The sequence below is a fragment of the Xyrauchen texanus genome, chromosome 15 (assembly GCF_025860055.1).
Source record: "Xyrauchen texanus isolate HMW12.3.18 chromosome 15, RBS_HiC_50CHRs, whole genome shotgun sequence".
Classification (NCBI taxonomy): Eukaryota; Metazoa; Chordata; class Actinopteri; order Cypriniformes; family Catostomidae; genus Xyrauchen; species Xyrauchen texanus.
In genome coordinates this window covers 6,154,717-6,169,083 of record NC_068290.1, presented here as the reverse complement: position 1 = coordinate 6,169,083, position 14,367 = coordinate 6,154,717, and the positions used below count along the sequence as shown (strand labels likewise).

The 14,367-nt window shown below is 38.6% G+C and overlaps 1 protein-coding gene across 4 annotated transcripts in view; it reads left to right on the top strand.

Annotated features, from left to right (window-relative positions):
- otud7b (OTU deubiquitinase 7B) overlaps positions 1–13,199 on the top strand; it is a 49,997-nt gene extending 36,798 nt beyond the window's left edge. For 2 of the 4 annotated variants that reach the window (XM_052144604.1, XM_052144602.1), the window contains exons 9-12: positions 3,831–3,980; positions 4,153–4,267; positions 4,865–4,943; positions 7,121–13,199. In XM_052144604.1, coding sequence (XP_052000564.1) covers positions 3,831–3,980; positions 4,153–4,267; positions 4,865–4,943; positions 7,121–8,569 — 1,793 coding nt within the window. In that variant the 3' untranslated portion in view covers positions 8,570–13,199. Of the gene's footprint in view, positions 1–3,830; positions 3,981–4,152; positions 4,268–4,864; positions 4,950–7,120 lie in introns of all 4 variants that reach the window. The other 2 variants (XM_052144601.1, XM_052144600.1) reach the window with 1 other exon arrangement.
- The last annotated feature ends 1,168 nt before the right edge of the window (positions 13,200–14,367 follow it).

The following is a 14,367-nucleotide window of genomic DNA, read 5'->3' as shown; positions in this document are numbered from 1 at the left end:
CTGACCAATCAGAGATGAGAGGGCGTGAGTGCATATACTGGAAGCAGTGAGGAACAGTCTTGTGAGTGCACGAGCGTAAAGATACGGAACGCGCGCTCTCCTAGAACTGTCCTCACTTCCAAGTGTCTTAGCAGCAGCCATCTGTGTTATTAGGGCTTTTTTAGGAGGGCTTCAAACCCCCTAAAACTCATCTCAGCCTCCCTAAAATTCTGTGACTTTGCAATCAGCACCTAACTGTTCTAAACAACTGCACTTGTTTGAATCGTGAGGCACTTTTGTTGCTTTTCTGTAAAGACTGACGCATTGGAGTGTGGGCTGTGATGGAGCATATTATTGGTTTGAGCCATTGAACTAATACGCCCCATTTCCTCATTCAATTTATGAATGAGAGAGGATCAGCATCTCATTATGACCGATTGACAGAGTAGGCATGTCGCTCATTTAGTTTGGTAATCCCATTTAACAAGGAGAGAAAGGAGCTGGATTAATTAAGAGTAAAAGTGACTAATGACATTACAGTGACATCAGGGTGTAATTAAAACATGTAATTACTTTCAGGCTATGTTGTCTTTTTTTACTGGATGGTCATGCACTGCAGTTCACAAAATTATATGCTTTGTTGTCATTTGCAGGGAAAACACTTACGATATTTAAACACTTATAAAAAGTCTCTTAGTAGACACGCTGGTTTGAATAAAGTATAATTAGACTTGTTTCGGCCTCTGTGCTTTATCAATTGTTTAATGACTCAAAACACATGAAAGATGTTGATTTGCTGCCACCTAAATGTTTTTTTTTTTTTACAAAATTGGTAATTAATTGGTAAATATATATATATATATATTTTATTATACTTGGTCCAAATTATAAAGACAAGCAGCCAATAAGTGCCCAACATACAGTGAGGAAAATAAGTATTTGAACACCCTGCTATTTTGCAAGTTCTCCCACTTAGAAATCATGGAGGGGTCTGAAATTGTCATCGTAGGTGCATGTCCACTGTGAGAGACATAATCTAAAAAAAAAAATCCAGAAATCACAATGTATGATTTTTTTAACTGTTTATTTGTATGATACAGCTGCAAATAAGTATTTGAACACCTGAGAAAATCAATGTTAATATTTGGTACAGTAGCCTTTGTTTGCAATTACAGAGGTCAAACGTTTCCTGTAGTTTTTCACCAGGTTTGCACACACTGCAGGAGGGATTTTGGCCCACTCCTCCACACAGATCTTCTCTAGATCAGTCAGGTTTCTGGGCTGTCGCTGAGAAACACGGAGTTTGAGCTCCCTCCAAAGATTCTCTATTGGGTTTAGGTCTGGAGACTGGCTAAGCCACGCCAGAACCTTGATATGCTTCTTACAGAGCCACTCCTTGGTTATCCTGGCTGTGTGCTTCGGGTCATTGTCATGTTGGAAGACCCAGCCTCGACCCATCTTCAAAGCTCTAACTGAGGGAAGGAGGTTGTTCCCCAAAATCTCGCAATACATGGCCCCGGTCATCCTCTCCTTAATACAGTGCAGTCGCCCTGTCCCATGTGCAGAAAAACACCCCCAAAGCATGATGCTACAACCCCCATGCTTCACAGTAGGGATGGTGTTCTTGGGATGGTACTCATCATTTTTCTTCCTCCAAACACGGTTAGTGGAATTATGACCAAAAAGTTCTATTTTGGTCTCATCTGACCACATGACTTTCTCCCATGACTCCTCTGGATCATCCAAATGGTCATTGGCAAACTTAAGACGGGATCTTGACATGTGCTGGTTTAAGCAGGGGACCCTTCCGTGCCATGCATGATTTCAAACCATGACGTCTTAGTGTATTACCAACAGTAACCTTGGAAACGGTGGTCCCAGCTCTTTTCAGGTCATTGACCAGCTCCTCCCGTGTAGTTCTGGGCTGATTTCTCACCTTTCTTAGGATCATTGAGACCCCACGAGGTGAGATCTTGCATGGAGCCCCAGTCCGAGGGAGATTGACAGTCATGTTTAGCTTCTTCCATTTTCTAATGATTGCTCCAACAGTGGACCTTTTTTTCACCAAGCTGCTTGGCAATTTCCCGTAGCCCTTTCCAGCCTTGTGGAGGTGTACAATTTTGTCTCTAGTGTCTTTGGACAGCTCTTTGGTCTTGGTCATGTTAGTAGTTGGATTCTTACTGATTGTATGGGGTGGACAGGTGTCTTTATGCACCTAATGACCTCAAATAGGTGCATCTAATTTAGGATAATAAATGGAGTGGAGGTGGACATTTTAAAGGCAGACTAACAGGTCTTTGAGGGTCAGAATTCTAGCTGATAGACAGGTGTTCAAATACTTATTTGCAGCTGTATCATACAAATAAATAGTTAAAAAATCATACATTGTGATTTCTGGATTTTTTTTTATATTATGTCTCTCACAGTGGACATGCACCTACGATGACAATTTTAGACCCCTCCATGATTTCCAAGTGGGAGAACTTGCAAAATAGCAGGGTGTTCAAATACTTATTTTCCTCACTGTAGATGGTAACTCCTTCAGTACTGTTTAAAAGCATCCCAGGGTGATACCTCAAGAAGTTGGTTGAGAAAAGGTCAAGAGTACATGTCTGCAAATTCTAGGCAAAGAGTGACTACTTTGAATTTGCTAAAATATAAGTTTTGATTGATTTTGGATATTGTTTAGTCCCAACATAATTCCAATAGTTCCATTTATGTTATTCTATAGATTTGATGAATTTAGTATTAGTCTAAAATGTGAATACAAATTATTATAATAAAGAATGAGTAAGTGTTTCATCACTTTTGACTGGTAGTGGATGTATAAAAAAATAAAATGGCTTTGGACACTATTTTTAAGCCATGATGTATTGGCTATTTCATTTTGTTTTGGAGCCAATGAAATTTTTGGCAGGTCGAGTAAAAGTCTGAAGCACGGGCCAGTAGGACATATCCTTGGCATTGAGCCCTGTAATGATTACTGAATAATTTTTGCACCAAAAATGTATGACACAAGTATGTCCTTGTCATAACCTAAAACTCAACGGAAGCCTCAAGTCACAGGTCTTACCATGTTCTAGTTCTAATCTGAGGGTGATAACAATCTACTTTGTGTTTTATCGATAATTTTCTAGACTATGTTTTGTGAATTTTCTAAAAAAGCTCCTTCAAAAACCTGCCAGATTACACATTCATTCAGTTTCTTTACAATGTACATACATTCATGCTTTATCTTAAGCCTGGCATTAAAACTACTCTGTTAACTACTCTGTTAATGTTTTCACATTCACAATTTTGAATGACATCCGAATCTCGTACTGTACATGACATATTTTCAATTCAAAATGGTGAATTTCACCAAATGGTGTATAGTTTACACCCTTAGATATTACTTTCGTTTGATGCAACATTTTTAATAATAAAACAGTGGTCATATTTTGCATGTTTAGTTGGATACTGACAACATACATGATACTCTCTCTTAACATGAACTGCTTGCTGATGTGCCGCGCTGGAATAATCAATGCGGTTTCCACTTAGCTTCTGAAACTTGAGTCCCACAACTCCCACCTTCATTGATTTGATTGGCTAATTTAAATGACATTAACAAGTGGTTAGACTACTTAGCATGCTAAAAAGGTTACTTTTTTTTTTTTCTTCTTTTTTTTTAAAGGTCATATCTGATTATTGGAGGGGATATGTATGTTGCTGTTACAGCCCTGCCTAATACATTAACTAATGTTAACGAATGAAACCCTATTGTAAAGTGTTACCAATTTTCCTTTTAACATTCCATTCTCCCTAAGCAAAGCATATCTGAGTTTTTTTTTTTTGTGTGTATTGTTTAGCTTTTGCACCAATCCCATTTGGAGGGATTTACCTGCCCCTGGAAGTACCAGCCAACAAGTGTCACCGCTCCCCTCTTGTTCTGGCATATGACCAGGCCCATTTCTCCGCACTGGTATCAATGGAGCAGAAGGACAGTTCAAAAGAGCAAGGTGAGGATGTTTTTTATGTAGCAGGAGTCTTTATTTATACTTTTTATCCAGCTTATTCCTTCAAGGGTCTTAAAATTGTAGTCTTCCTTGAACACTGTATTTTGTGTTTGTAAATAATTAAAGTGGAATAGAAAGAGTCTGATTTGTTACCCTTTAAAAAATTTCTCCACAGTGGTTATTCCATTGACCGATTCGGACCATAAGATGCTGCCTTTGCACTTTGCTGTGGATCCGGGAGAAGAATGGGAGTGGGGTAAAGATGACAACGACAATGTGATGCTAGCAAGGTAGACGTTTCATTACCCTCATCTGTATGTTGGTCGAGTTGGCATTATTTCCCGTGTCACAGTTCTAGGAATGCTACGGATGCAGGAATGTTTCGAAGTATTCTGGTTATTATGACAACACTATGCAGTGCCAAATGACTCCGCTCTGACTGACTGACAGCAAAGTTCAGTAATGTCTGACCATAATGCCAGCATTAGTTCTGTGGGGCCTGCTATTGCTTTGCTGTTGGCCAACATTCAAAATTAGCAACTCTCGCTCATGAATGCAGATTATCACAAAATGCTTGCTATGAGCAATTTGAAGGCTTCCCTGTGTTCCATTCAGAGATTATACATTCAAATCTGTTCTCAATTCAGTTTTAGAATGTCACATTATTTAATGACCTTTTTTAAAATATTTCACTTACAAATCACTCAAAATACCTCAGCACGTCTTACAAGGAGCATTGCAGTAGAGTTGTTTTTTATTTTAGATAATGTAATTTACAATAAACATGCTCATAATCTTATGGTTACATGTTTGTTATCATCAGAGGCAGTTAAAATTAAGCTTGTATGCAAATATCAGTGCTCTGACCTCTTTTTGTTTGTTTTCAGTGTAACACTATCTCTGGAGGCCAAGCTCCATCTGCTGCACAGCTACATGACTGTCACCTGGCTTCCTCTGCCATGTGAGGTACAGGTGAGCTTTTTGCCTTTTTAGAAATGTATAACCATTATTTAACTGGTGAAGTGTAAAGTAACCACCAGAAGACATTCGTTTTACACCTAATGTATATTTTATTGCTAACACAGCTTTATATAGTGGACTTTCAGAGGCTTGTGTTTAAACAACTCATGTGCCCATGGTAACAAGTTTATGATGCTTTTGATGAGTTTTATGGTTATGTACTTTGATTAACTTTCATAGCTCAGCTTTTAAATGTACACTACCCGTCAAAAGTTTGGAAACCGTCTGCAGTTTGTTACTCATAATCGTAGAGTAGTCGTCTCTCCCCAAAATCAAACTTATGTCATCGTATACTTACTGTCATCCCTTTCAACTTTCTGCTGTGGAACGTAAAACAAGAAATCTCTTTGCTATATAAAGAAAATGAATGTCGACTTTATTTTTTATTATTTGACCATTTGTTTTACAAAATGTAGAAGAAGAATAATTTATACACCATCCCGGACAATTAAAACATTTTTTTAGAGGACATTACAAACACAAATCCAAAAGCTTATTTCCATTGTAGTCGTCAAGTGGTCCTGATGAGATCCAAAAAAAAACAAACAGACATGTACTGTAAGTATATGTCAGACATGCGCCTTTTGGCTGCAGCATTAAGTCTCGTTGTTACAGTGTCTCACCTATTACATTTTATAAGCTGTTTTTGTAAATAATTAAAGTGGTAAAGAAAAAGAGTCTGATTGATTTATATTTTGTCTTTATGTAGAGACTCACTCTTGACTTACTGGCCAACACAATGAAAGAATGCTCAAAGCGTGTCTCGCTGCTCTTCCTTTAGGTTACCATAATTATCTTAAGCGTGCACCACTGTTTCGCTGAGGCTGGCTGAACCATGTATTTGCAATGTTTTTAAAACTCTGTGTTAGATTAAAAATAGTTTTGAAGACCCTGTGTTCAGATCAGCTGCGCTCCGTCTAGCAGTTTGAAACGAAGAACTTGAACACGGTCTCTGTCTCGGTCAGAAAGTCACCGCGTGCTGTATTGCTGCTGATATTATTTATGCTGCTTTACATTCAACTTCGAGAGTAAGAATTTCAAACTTCTGGGTAAAGTGCAATGGAACATTATGTTGGACTTCCAACCTGGAAACTTGTGCGGATATCTTCAACTCTGATTTTGCATAGATGCAGGTGTGTGACGTAAGATAAACATGTCAGCACCCACAGAGATTTACAGAGTCCATGAGAAATGTTCACTTTTAGTAAATAATATCCATTAATGAGTCAAAGTGCCTACATAACATGATGATAATAAAACGTACATGCTAAACGTTTGCCACGATAGGTTTTCAAACCACGGTAAATTATACTCTTTTGATTATCATAAACCTGTATAACAAACGCAAACATTGCAGCATCGTTTATCAGTTTAGTTACCATAAAACATCTGTGTTGACAATCAAGGTACCAATGTGGTGAAAATCTCAATGTAATTAATCTCAAAATTAAAAATAAGGCCCCTCTTTGACACGTTTGTTTTTAGTTGTTACAGAATTAAGTAAAAAGTCACATCACACATGATCGTTATCGATCATCTTTTCATGATCATTCATTACTCGCACAGTATTTGAGCTCATACCTAATAGGTACTACAGTATTGCTTAAGTAAAACTGTGGTTAATTGTTTCAAAACATGGTTTCTCCTAATAAAACCATGGTTACTAAAATATTACTATAATAAAACCATGGTTAATTTTCAAAAAGGCCCTTAACTTAAACTCAACTCAACATATTTTCAACACTCGGAAGCTGTAAATCACTATAGAAGGAATAACCCTGCTCTTAAATGGATACGAGAAGTGATGTTTTAAAATGACACGGGCTTCTCTCTCAGTGGCTTATCTTCTCAATTACAGTTTTACTTTGATTAACATTTTTGTTTACTGTATAATTCCCATAATTCCATTTGTGTTATTTAATAGGTTAGATGACTACTATTTTCTAAAATGTGAGAGAGTAATAATATAGAATGAGTATGTATGTCCAAGCTTTTGACAGGTAGTGTGAAGTTGCACTTCCAGATGTCCTCTGGTAAACCAGTGGATTTAGCTGTTTTTAGGCTGCCTGTGTATTGACGCTAAATTATCTAGTATGTTTGACCTTCTGTGTCTGCATCCACAGCAAGCCCCACTGGCCCAGCCAGAGTCACCTACAGCATCTGCAGGAGAGGATGCCCGCACCCCGCCGGACTCGGGAGAGTCTGATAAGGAATCAGTCAGCAGCAATTCCAATGGCAATGGAGATAGCAGTACTGCCGGAACCAGTGGGACAACTGGCAAAACTAGCGGTGGCTCTTCCAGTACTTCTAGCTCATCCAGCAACAGTTCAACAGGGCTGACCGGCACACTTGGCAAGGAGAAGGGCAAGAAAGACAAGGATAAGGACAAGAAACGTGCAGACTCCGTTGCCAACAAGCTGGGTAGCTTTGGCAAGAGCCTGGGCAGTAAGCTGAAGAAGAATGTGGGAGGCCTAATGACGGGGAAGAATGCAAGTGGGACTGGAGGCAAACAAGAGGGCCAGGAAAAAAAGAAAGGCTCTCTGAGAGGTCGTAAGGGCAGTAAGGACAGCTCTCCCTCCATTCAGACCAGCTCTGAGGACTCTGGGAAAGGTTCACCCTCCTCAAACAGCGAGCGGCAAAATGGAAACTGCTCTTCCGAAGGTGACCCTTTCAAATACAGCTCAGACGTGAAGGTAAGTCTTAGCATCCTCCGATCTGCCATGCAAGGTGAGAGAAAGTACATCTTTGCTGCACTACTCACTACCAGCAACCGGCAACCATTCCAGGAGGAGATGATCCAGCATTACCTGGTGGATGCAGAGGAGCGCTTCCATGCAGAGCTGGAACAGAGGAGGGAAGCTGAGCGCAAAGCACCGGGGGGTCTTGCAATGACCGGTGGATCCCAATTGAAAAAGGACATGGCGGAGCCAAGTTACCGATGTTCTGAAGGCAAGGAGGAAGTTACTGACAACTCGCCTCCAACCTTCAGTGCTTTTAAGTCCTCTTCTTTCAGCCCAGCCATGTACTCTGGTGTTGTCCCCATACCAAGGGCCACATTCATTGATCATTCTCCTACCCCAATCACCCAACATCTGCATATGCATGGGTACATGGATACTCGACGGCAACTTGCTGGAGGATCACCTTCCTCTTACTCCGGCCTACCATCCTATGCAACACTACCCCGACACTGTCCTCTAGCACAGGGTCCTCCCCATACCCAGTACCATCCACCTTCCACCACTTCGGGAAGCCCGTCCCGTATCACTCCCTGCTTGATGTCTTTTACCCAGGAGCATGACCCAACTGATTACCCTGCCGAAACGAGCGGAGGAGGGTATACAAATGGCTTGCGGGACTTCCGCTCTTCTTTGGACAGTCGCAATGGGCTAATGCCAGTGAGACATTACTCCTTAGGCAGTGCAGGTGGCCTGGCCAGTCTGCAGTCCACCAAATGCAGAACGCCTACCTGCAATTACTACGGCCACCCAGAGACTGGCAACTACTGCTCGTACTGCTATAGAGAGGAGCTGAAGAGAAGGGAAACAGAGCCAGCCATTCACAGGTTCTGACTGGACAATCGGTTCTGCTTTCTCCTAAAGGACTCTGTTGAGTCCACTGTGTGAGCCACATCATATCCTGTTTGCTTTGAGATATGAGATCGGCCTTTCCGAACCGGGTTACTGAGACTCTGACCGAGAGGACAATGGTGGTTGGCCGTGGTGGAAGTGGGACTGCTGTTGTGTTACATTTGCTGTGGCTCATAGGCAGAAGCCCAGCCCTGCTTGGTCGTGGACATCCTCTTACCTGTCTCCCTGTCTCCTAGTGGCGAGAATGTAGAGCACAGGCAAATAGACATTGGAGCACAACGTGATATCTTGCATCACATGAATACGCGTATACCCCAAAAATACACATTAAGCACAACCAGAAAATGCATATTTATATCAGCTGTGTTTGTATAAAATAATAGACATTTAGAGATGAGATAGTGTAGGATTTCAGCTGCAATCAATATAAGATTTGCCATATTGCAGTTTTTAAGGCAACAATACACTGTTGACTAAAAGTGAGTGTTCTACTTTAATCTGCACCCCTTTTAAAGCCATACCTGAATGGCTTAAATTAACTGTCTTCTAAGAGTTTCAGCTTGAATCTTGACAGCCAAACCTTGACAAAATGTCCATATTATAGATTACTTTTGTTTACGTTCTATTTTATACAAAGCCCCTTAGAGGACGGGTGGGAATTTATGTTCTCAAATAGATTTACGTTCCCCCAATATTGTTTTGCATTCTCACAAAAAGTTTTCCATTTACCTTGCAATAGTTTGCATTCCCATACAATTTGGGGTTCCCTCGCAATAGCTTCATCCAACCCTTTATAAAAAAATTAACTATGGTTTTTATTTCAGTAACCATAGTGTTTTAGTAATTGGTAGGAACCATGGTTTTAAAAATCATGGTACGTGTACACAAATTTAGCATGGTATAACAAGTAAAACTGTAGGAACTACATTTGTCAGATTGATTATAATACCATCATTTAGATTTTTCTGTATTACTGCTATGATTTTACTAATATCATGGTTAAAATTCGGTAACTGTAATAAAACAATGGTACATTTTGTGCTTACTATGGTTTTTCTACAAATACCAACTTTGGACACTCTAGTAAAACAATAGTTAATTTTCATAATGTATGTATAAATCTATTGCTTGGGAATACAAAACATTGCTAGGGGACGCAAACATTTTTGTGAGATCACAAACTTTTGCGAGGCAACGCATAATTATTTCAGAAAAAAACATTCTCTCCCTTTTGGAGTTTCTAGGACAACATTTAGTGCAAAAGAAAAAAAAAAGAATTGTTTTCAAGTGTAAAACCTTTTTAAAAAAAAGTTGATGCCCTTCGTCAAGGGAAGTCATCGATAATATCCATAGAAAATGTCTTGATTACAGTAGTCCCATCCTAATATTAATACATGGGATGAGCACCTCATGTGTCAATTGTTTTGGAATGGTACATTGTGCAGTCTTTATACTAAAGTGTTATATTAACAGTTAGCTTAATTCAAGTAAGGTACTAGCAGGTCAAAGAGGGCCGATAATGAATCTTAGAAGTAAGCTCCTTTTAAATGTTACGGCTTCAGATAAACCAGGATTTTCCTTGAAGATGTCAGGCTACCCTCAGATTCCCTGGAAATATCTTCCCAGACTTTGCATTATCGCCCCAGATACTCATGATGGAGCAGTCGGTAGACTTTGCTGCACAAATTCAAGCACTTTTCTTGTGTCCAGATGTGGTACACATAAGGTTGTGGGTTTAAGGCATGACGATGATAGACTGTTATGTTGCTGTGCTTCTTGTCTGACTATCAGACAGCAGTTTGCTCCATTCTGGAGGTAGAGCTTGAAGTTACCTCGTGGACTGCAGAGGTCAGGGTTTGGCTTTAGGTGCCACTGTGTTGCGTGCAAGCTCACTTGTTTCCTAGTTGCCTTTTCAGTCTTAGTTCAATTCTTCAGGGGATTGTTGAACTAAATTCCTACTTTTTGTTGAGGTTGCCATGTTGATTTAGTCAATATTTTTGACATTTTAGGTATGCTACAAAGATCTCTCAGTATCTAAACTGACAAAGGATTTTATGACAAACGTAACCTTTCAAAATCCTATTACACTGTTAACCGACAGTACAGCCTTTGGTAAAGCCAGCTAGTTGTGTTAAATGGTTACTTCACCCAAAAATACACTTTCTATCACCATATACCCACGCTCATGTCGTTCCAAATCCCAATGACTTTCAAGCACAATAAAAGTAGTTTATGCGACTTGTGCACAAGTCTTCTGGAGCCATCGGACAGCTAGGTGTGATGACAGAACAAAGTTGCTACTCACTGAAAAACTTCTGTTCTGCCATAGCCCTCAAATCTCATACGCTTATATATTTAGCAAGATTTTCAGGGCTGTAATTTTTTCGTAAGACTTGAAATATAGTGCTCAACTCCTATTGACTACTTTTATGGTGTGTTTTTGTCATTGTTTGAGCTCCACATTGCCGGTCAACACTCATTTTTATTGTATGACAAAGAGCAACCTGGACATCCTTTATATCCATAATCTCCTCTACCTTTTGAAACAATATAAGAGTGAGTAATTGATGTTATAAATATCATTTTTGAGTGAACTATTCCTTTAAACTGAAACTACAACGCTCATGTGAAATGGGCTCTACAGTACTGTAAGATGATGTTGCTGCTGTGATCATGGTCAGTTGAATAGCTGATGTGGGAAACTGTAAGTGGTGGTAGATGTAGAACAGCAAACGCCCGCTTTTAAAACACTAAATACAAATGTAATCGGTCGTATGCAATGCCGCAGTGCTTGTTAAATGATTCTGCAATTGCATTGCAAATTTGAAAAATTGAAATAAGCTAGGCTAGGATGCTAACAAAATGTACTTGCCTACAACATAACACTTCATCTGGTATGTCCCTGTTTGAAGCTTTACATTTAGTTTTGTCTTTATTCTATTAAACATTTACATTTTAATGGAATATTTCACCCAAAAATGAAAATTCTGCCATTTAAACACCCTCATGTTGTTCCATACCATTTAACTTTCATTCTTGAATTACAGACTCTGTCACCATTCACTTTCATTGAATCTTTTTTTTATTAAATTTTTTTGACCCCATACTGTGAAAGTGAATGGTGAAAAACTCATATTGGTTTGAAACAACATGAGGGTGAATAAATGATGACAGAATTTTCATTTTTGGTTGATCTGTCCCTTGAAAGCTCTAAATTTCATTATGCTTTTGACCGAGTGAAACATTTCTTTGCAGCAAGATAATTTTGACATGTTATCCTCTAATATAACCAATAGATGGTGCACTTGTTTAGTTCTTTACAGCTATCACCATTTCTAAATCAATACAATACTTTTTAGTGACCTTTGACGCTTGCTGTTCCGTGGTGTAAATAAGGGACGAAGAGTTTGCTGCTGCTGCTTTTGGATTTAGAATGTTATTTTTTACATTGGTCAAGCACATTTAAATATAAAATGCAAGCAAATACCTGTTTTTTTTTTTTTTTGGTCTTATGTAAGGCTTATAGCATCTACCCAAACATTAGAAGTCGTAAAAAGGAATTCAGTGTGTGAGCATGTGTTTGTGGATGTTTACTTTGTGTGTATGTGTGTTTGGTAAATTGTGCTTTTGCGAACATATTGCAGCTTCAAGGCACAAACTAAAGGAAATTGTCAGTGAAATGACAGCTACTTTCCCTAAGAGTTTTATGTTCTCCTTGTAATGTACTCGTAGCTTACGTTTAACAGATTCATTTATTTAACAAATTGAAAGCTCATTTAGCCACCCGAGCATTGGACTTTACTAAGAGTGCAAAATGTTTTGTATTAAGATATAACAAAATGTTGTATAAATACGTTAAAAGTTATTTTTGTAAATCAAAAGCAGTTTTACAGTGTTTTTTAAAGATATGAATGTATGCTTTAGGACAGTGATCTAAGTTGCAGTCAGCTGAATTGGTGTTGGAGTCAGTATTCTGGAGTATAGATTGACCAAGAGAAGCCTCTTGAACTTGAAGAATTGATTGCGAACAAATTTCTCCATCAGTTTGACAAGGTATGATTTGAAAATATATATTTGTAGTTTTTTCAAACGTTCTGAAGCTAGGATGTAATTTCTTATGTGACTAGTTGTCAAACAGACACGCCTCCTGAGGTTTCCTAATTTCAATTTTAAAGCAAAAATGCTACTTCACAGTTTTAAGTACTTTTTTTTTTTTAAACTGTGGTGGTGTCCACCTTGAGTTTTCACACACTAACTTCTCTAATTTAATATTGTGGGATTTGTTTCATTATGATGTAGCTTACTATTTTTATATGGTATGTTTTCATGGGTGTGACAGAGCTACAGTCATCGGCATACTCTTGATTTGCATGAGACTGAAACTGTTGCATGTACAGAACTGGCAAATGCAATTTATATAATCATACTTTGTGCATTACTTCTGGCAATTTGTGTTTGTTTTAAGCCATTTTTACCTTTCTTCTTGTTTTGAGAGGTGACCCTAGGCTGTGTGACGGTGCAATCTAGGTGGAAAGAACATCTGATTTTTATGTTGGTTTCATTTTATTTTATTTTAATTTTTTTTTTTTTTTTTTGCACCATTTTAATAAAATTCTCATTGTATTTAAACAGTTTTTTGTATGGGTCTTATTATTATTTTGCACCTTCACTCTTTGCACACTAAATATGTAGTCTTGATAAAAGCAAATATCTTGTAAATGGTAAATGGTCTGCACTTCTATAGTGACGGTATTCAAAGTGCTTTACACTGTGACTCATTCACCCATTCACACACATTCATACACCAATGCCGGCAGAGTGTAGCAATAGCCTGCCATTGGGAGCAACTTGGGGTTCAGTGTCTTGCCCAAGGACACTTCAGCATGTGGAGTCGTGTGGGCCAGGAATTGAACCACCAATCCTGCGATTAGTGGCCGACCCGCTCTACCAACTGAGCCACAGCAACCCCATGTAAAATGTGCCGCCCTGTGTAAAATGTCATGTATTTAAAACTATTTTAGACTGACAAGCTTTCAGCTGCAACTCTCCTGCCATGAAAAAAAAAGAGAAAGAAATGGAAATATAAGTAAAATCTTAAAACATCATGGGAAAAAAATCTAAAACGGCTGGGAAATCTTGTGAAACTTTTATATTCACATTATTTAGGGGTGTAGGCTCAAAGCAATCTAATTTAATGATGGAAAAAAGCTTTTTCACTGTGTTCACTGTCTTTTTTGTTATGTTTTGTTTTTTTGTACAGTGTCCACAAAGTGCCAAAAGTCACTTACTGCAATGGGCACTTTTTGCCCTTTTGACATCTGTATATGAATAAAGGTTTTTTTTTACTGTTTAAAGATGGATTTCTGTGCACACAGTATGCAAGCTTATTCCTTCCTTAAATTTCCAGACATATTTATGTTTCTAGTTACAGTCATATCTAAAATATTTACCCATTAATGCATACCTCTGGTCTTTAGTGACCCAGGACCTCATTCCACTCCCTTTTTTGGAGTTCCGCCTGTACCGTTTTAGTATTTGTGACAGGGCGGAAGGTGGTGCCGGGTGTGTCGAATAATGACCCGGCCCCACCCTCTGCCCTGTCACAGTATTCCTCAACATTTCTCTTATAAATAGTGTAACAATACAACAACATTTTTATAACTGCTTAATTACCAGAAGTGTATAGAGCCTTTAAAGACCCTAGATATGTAAAAGTGTTGTTATTTTGCTATCCAATAAATAATATTTTAATGATGATATCATAACTGTATAAGTTTACT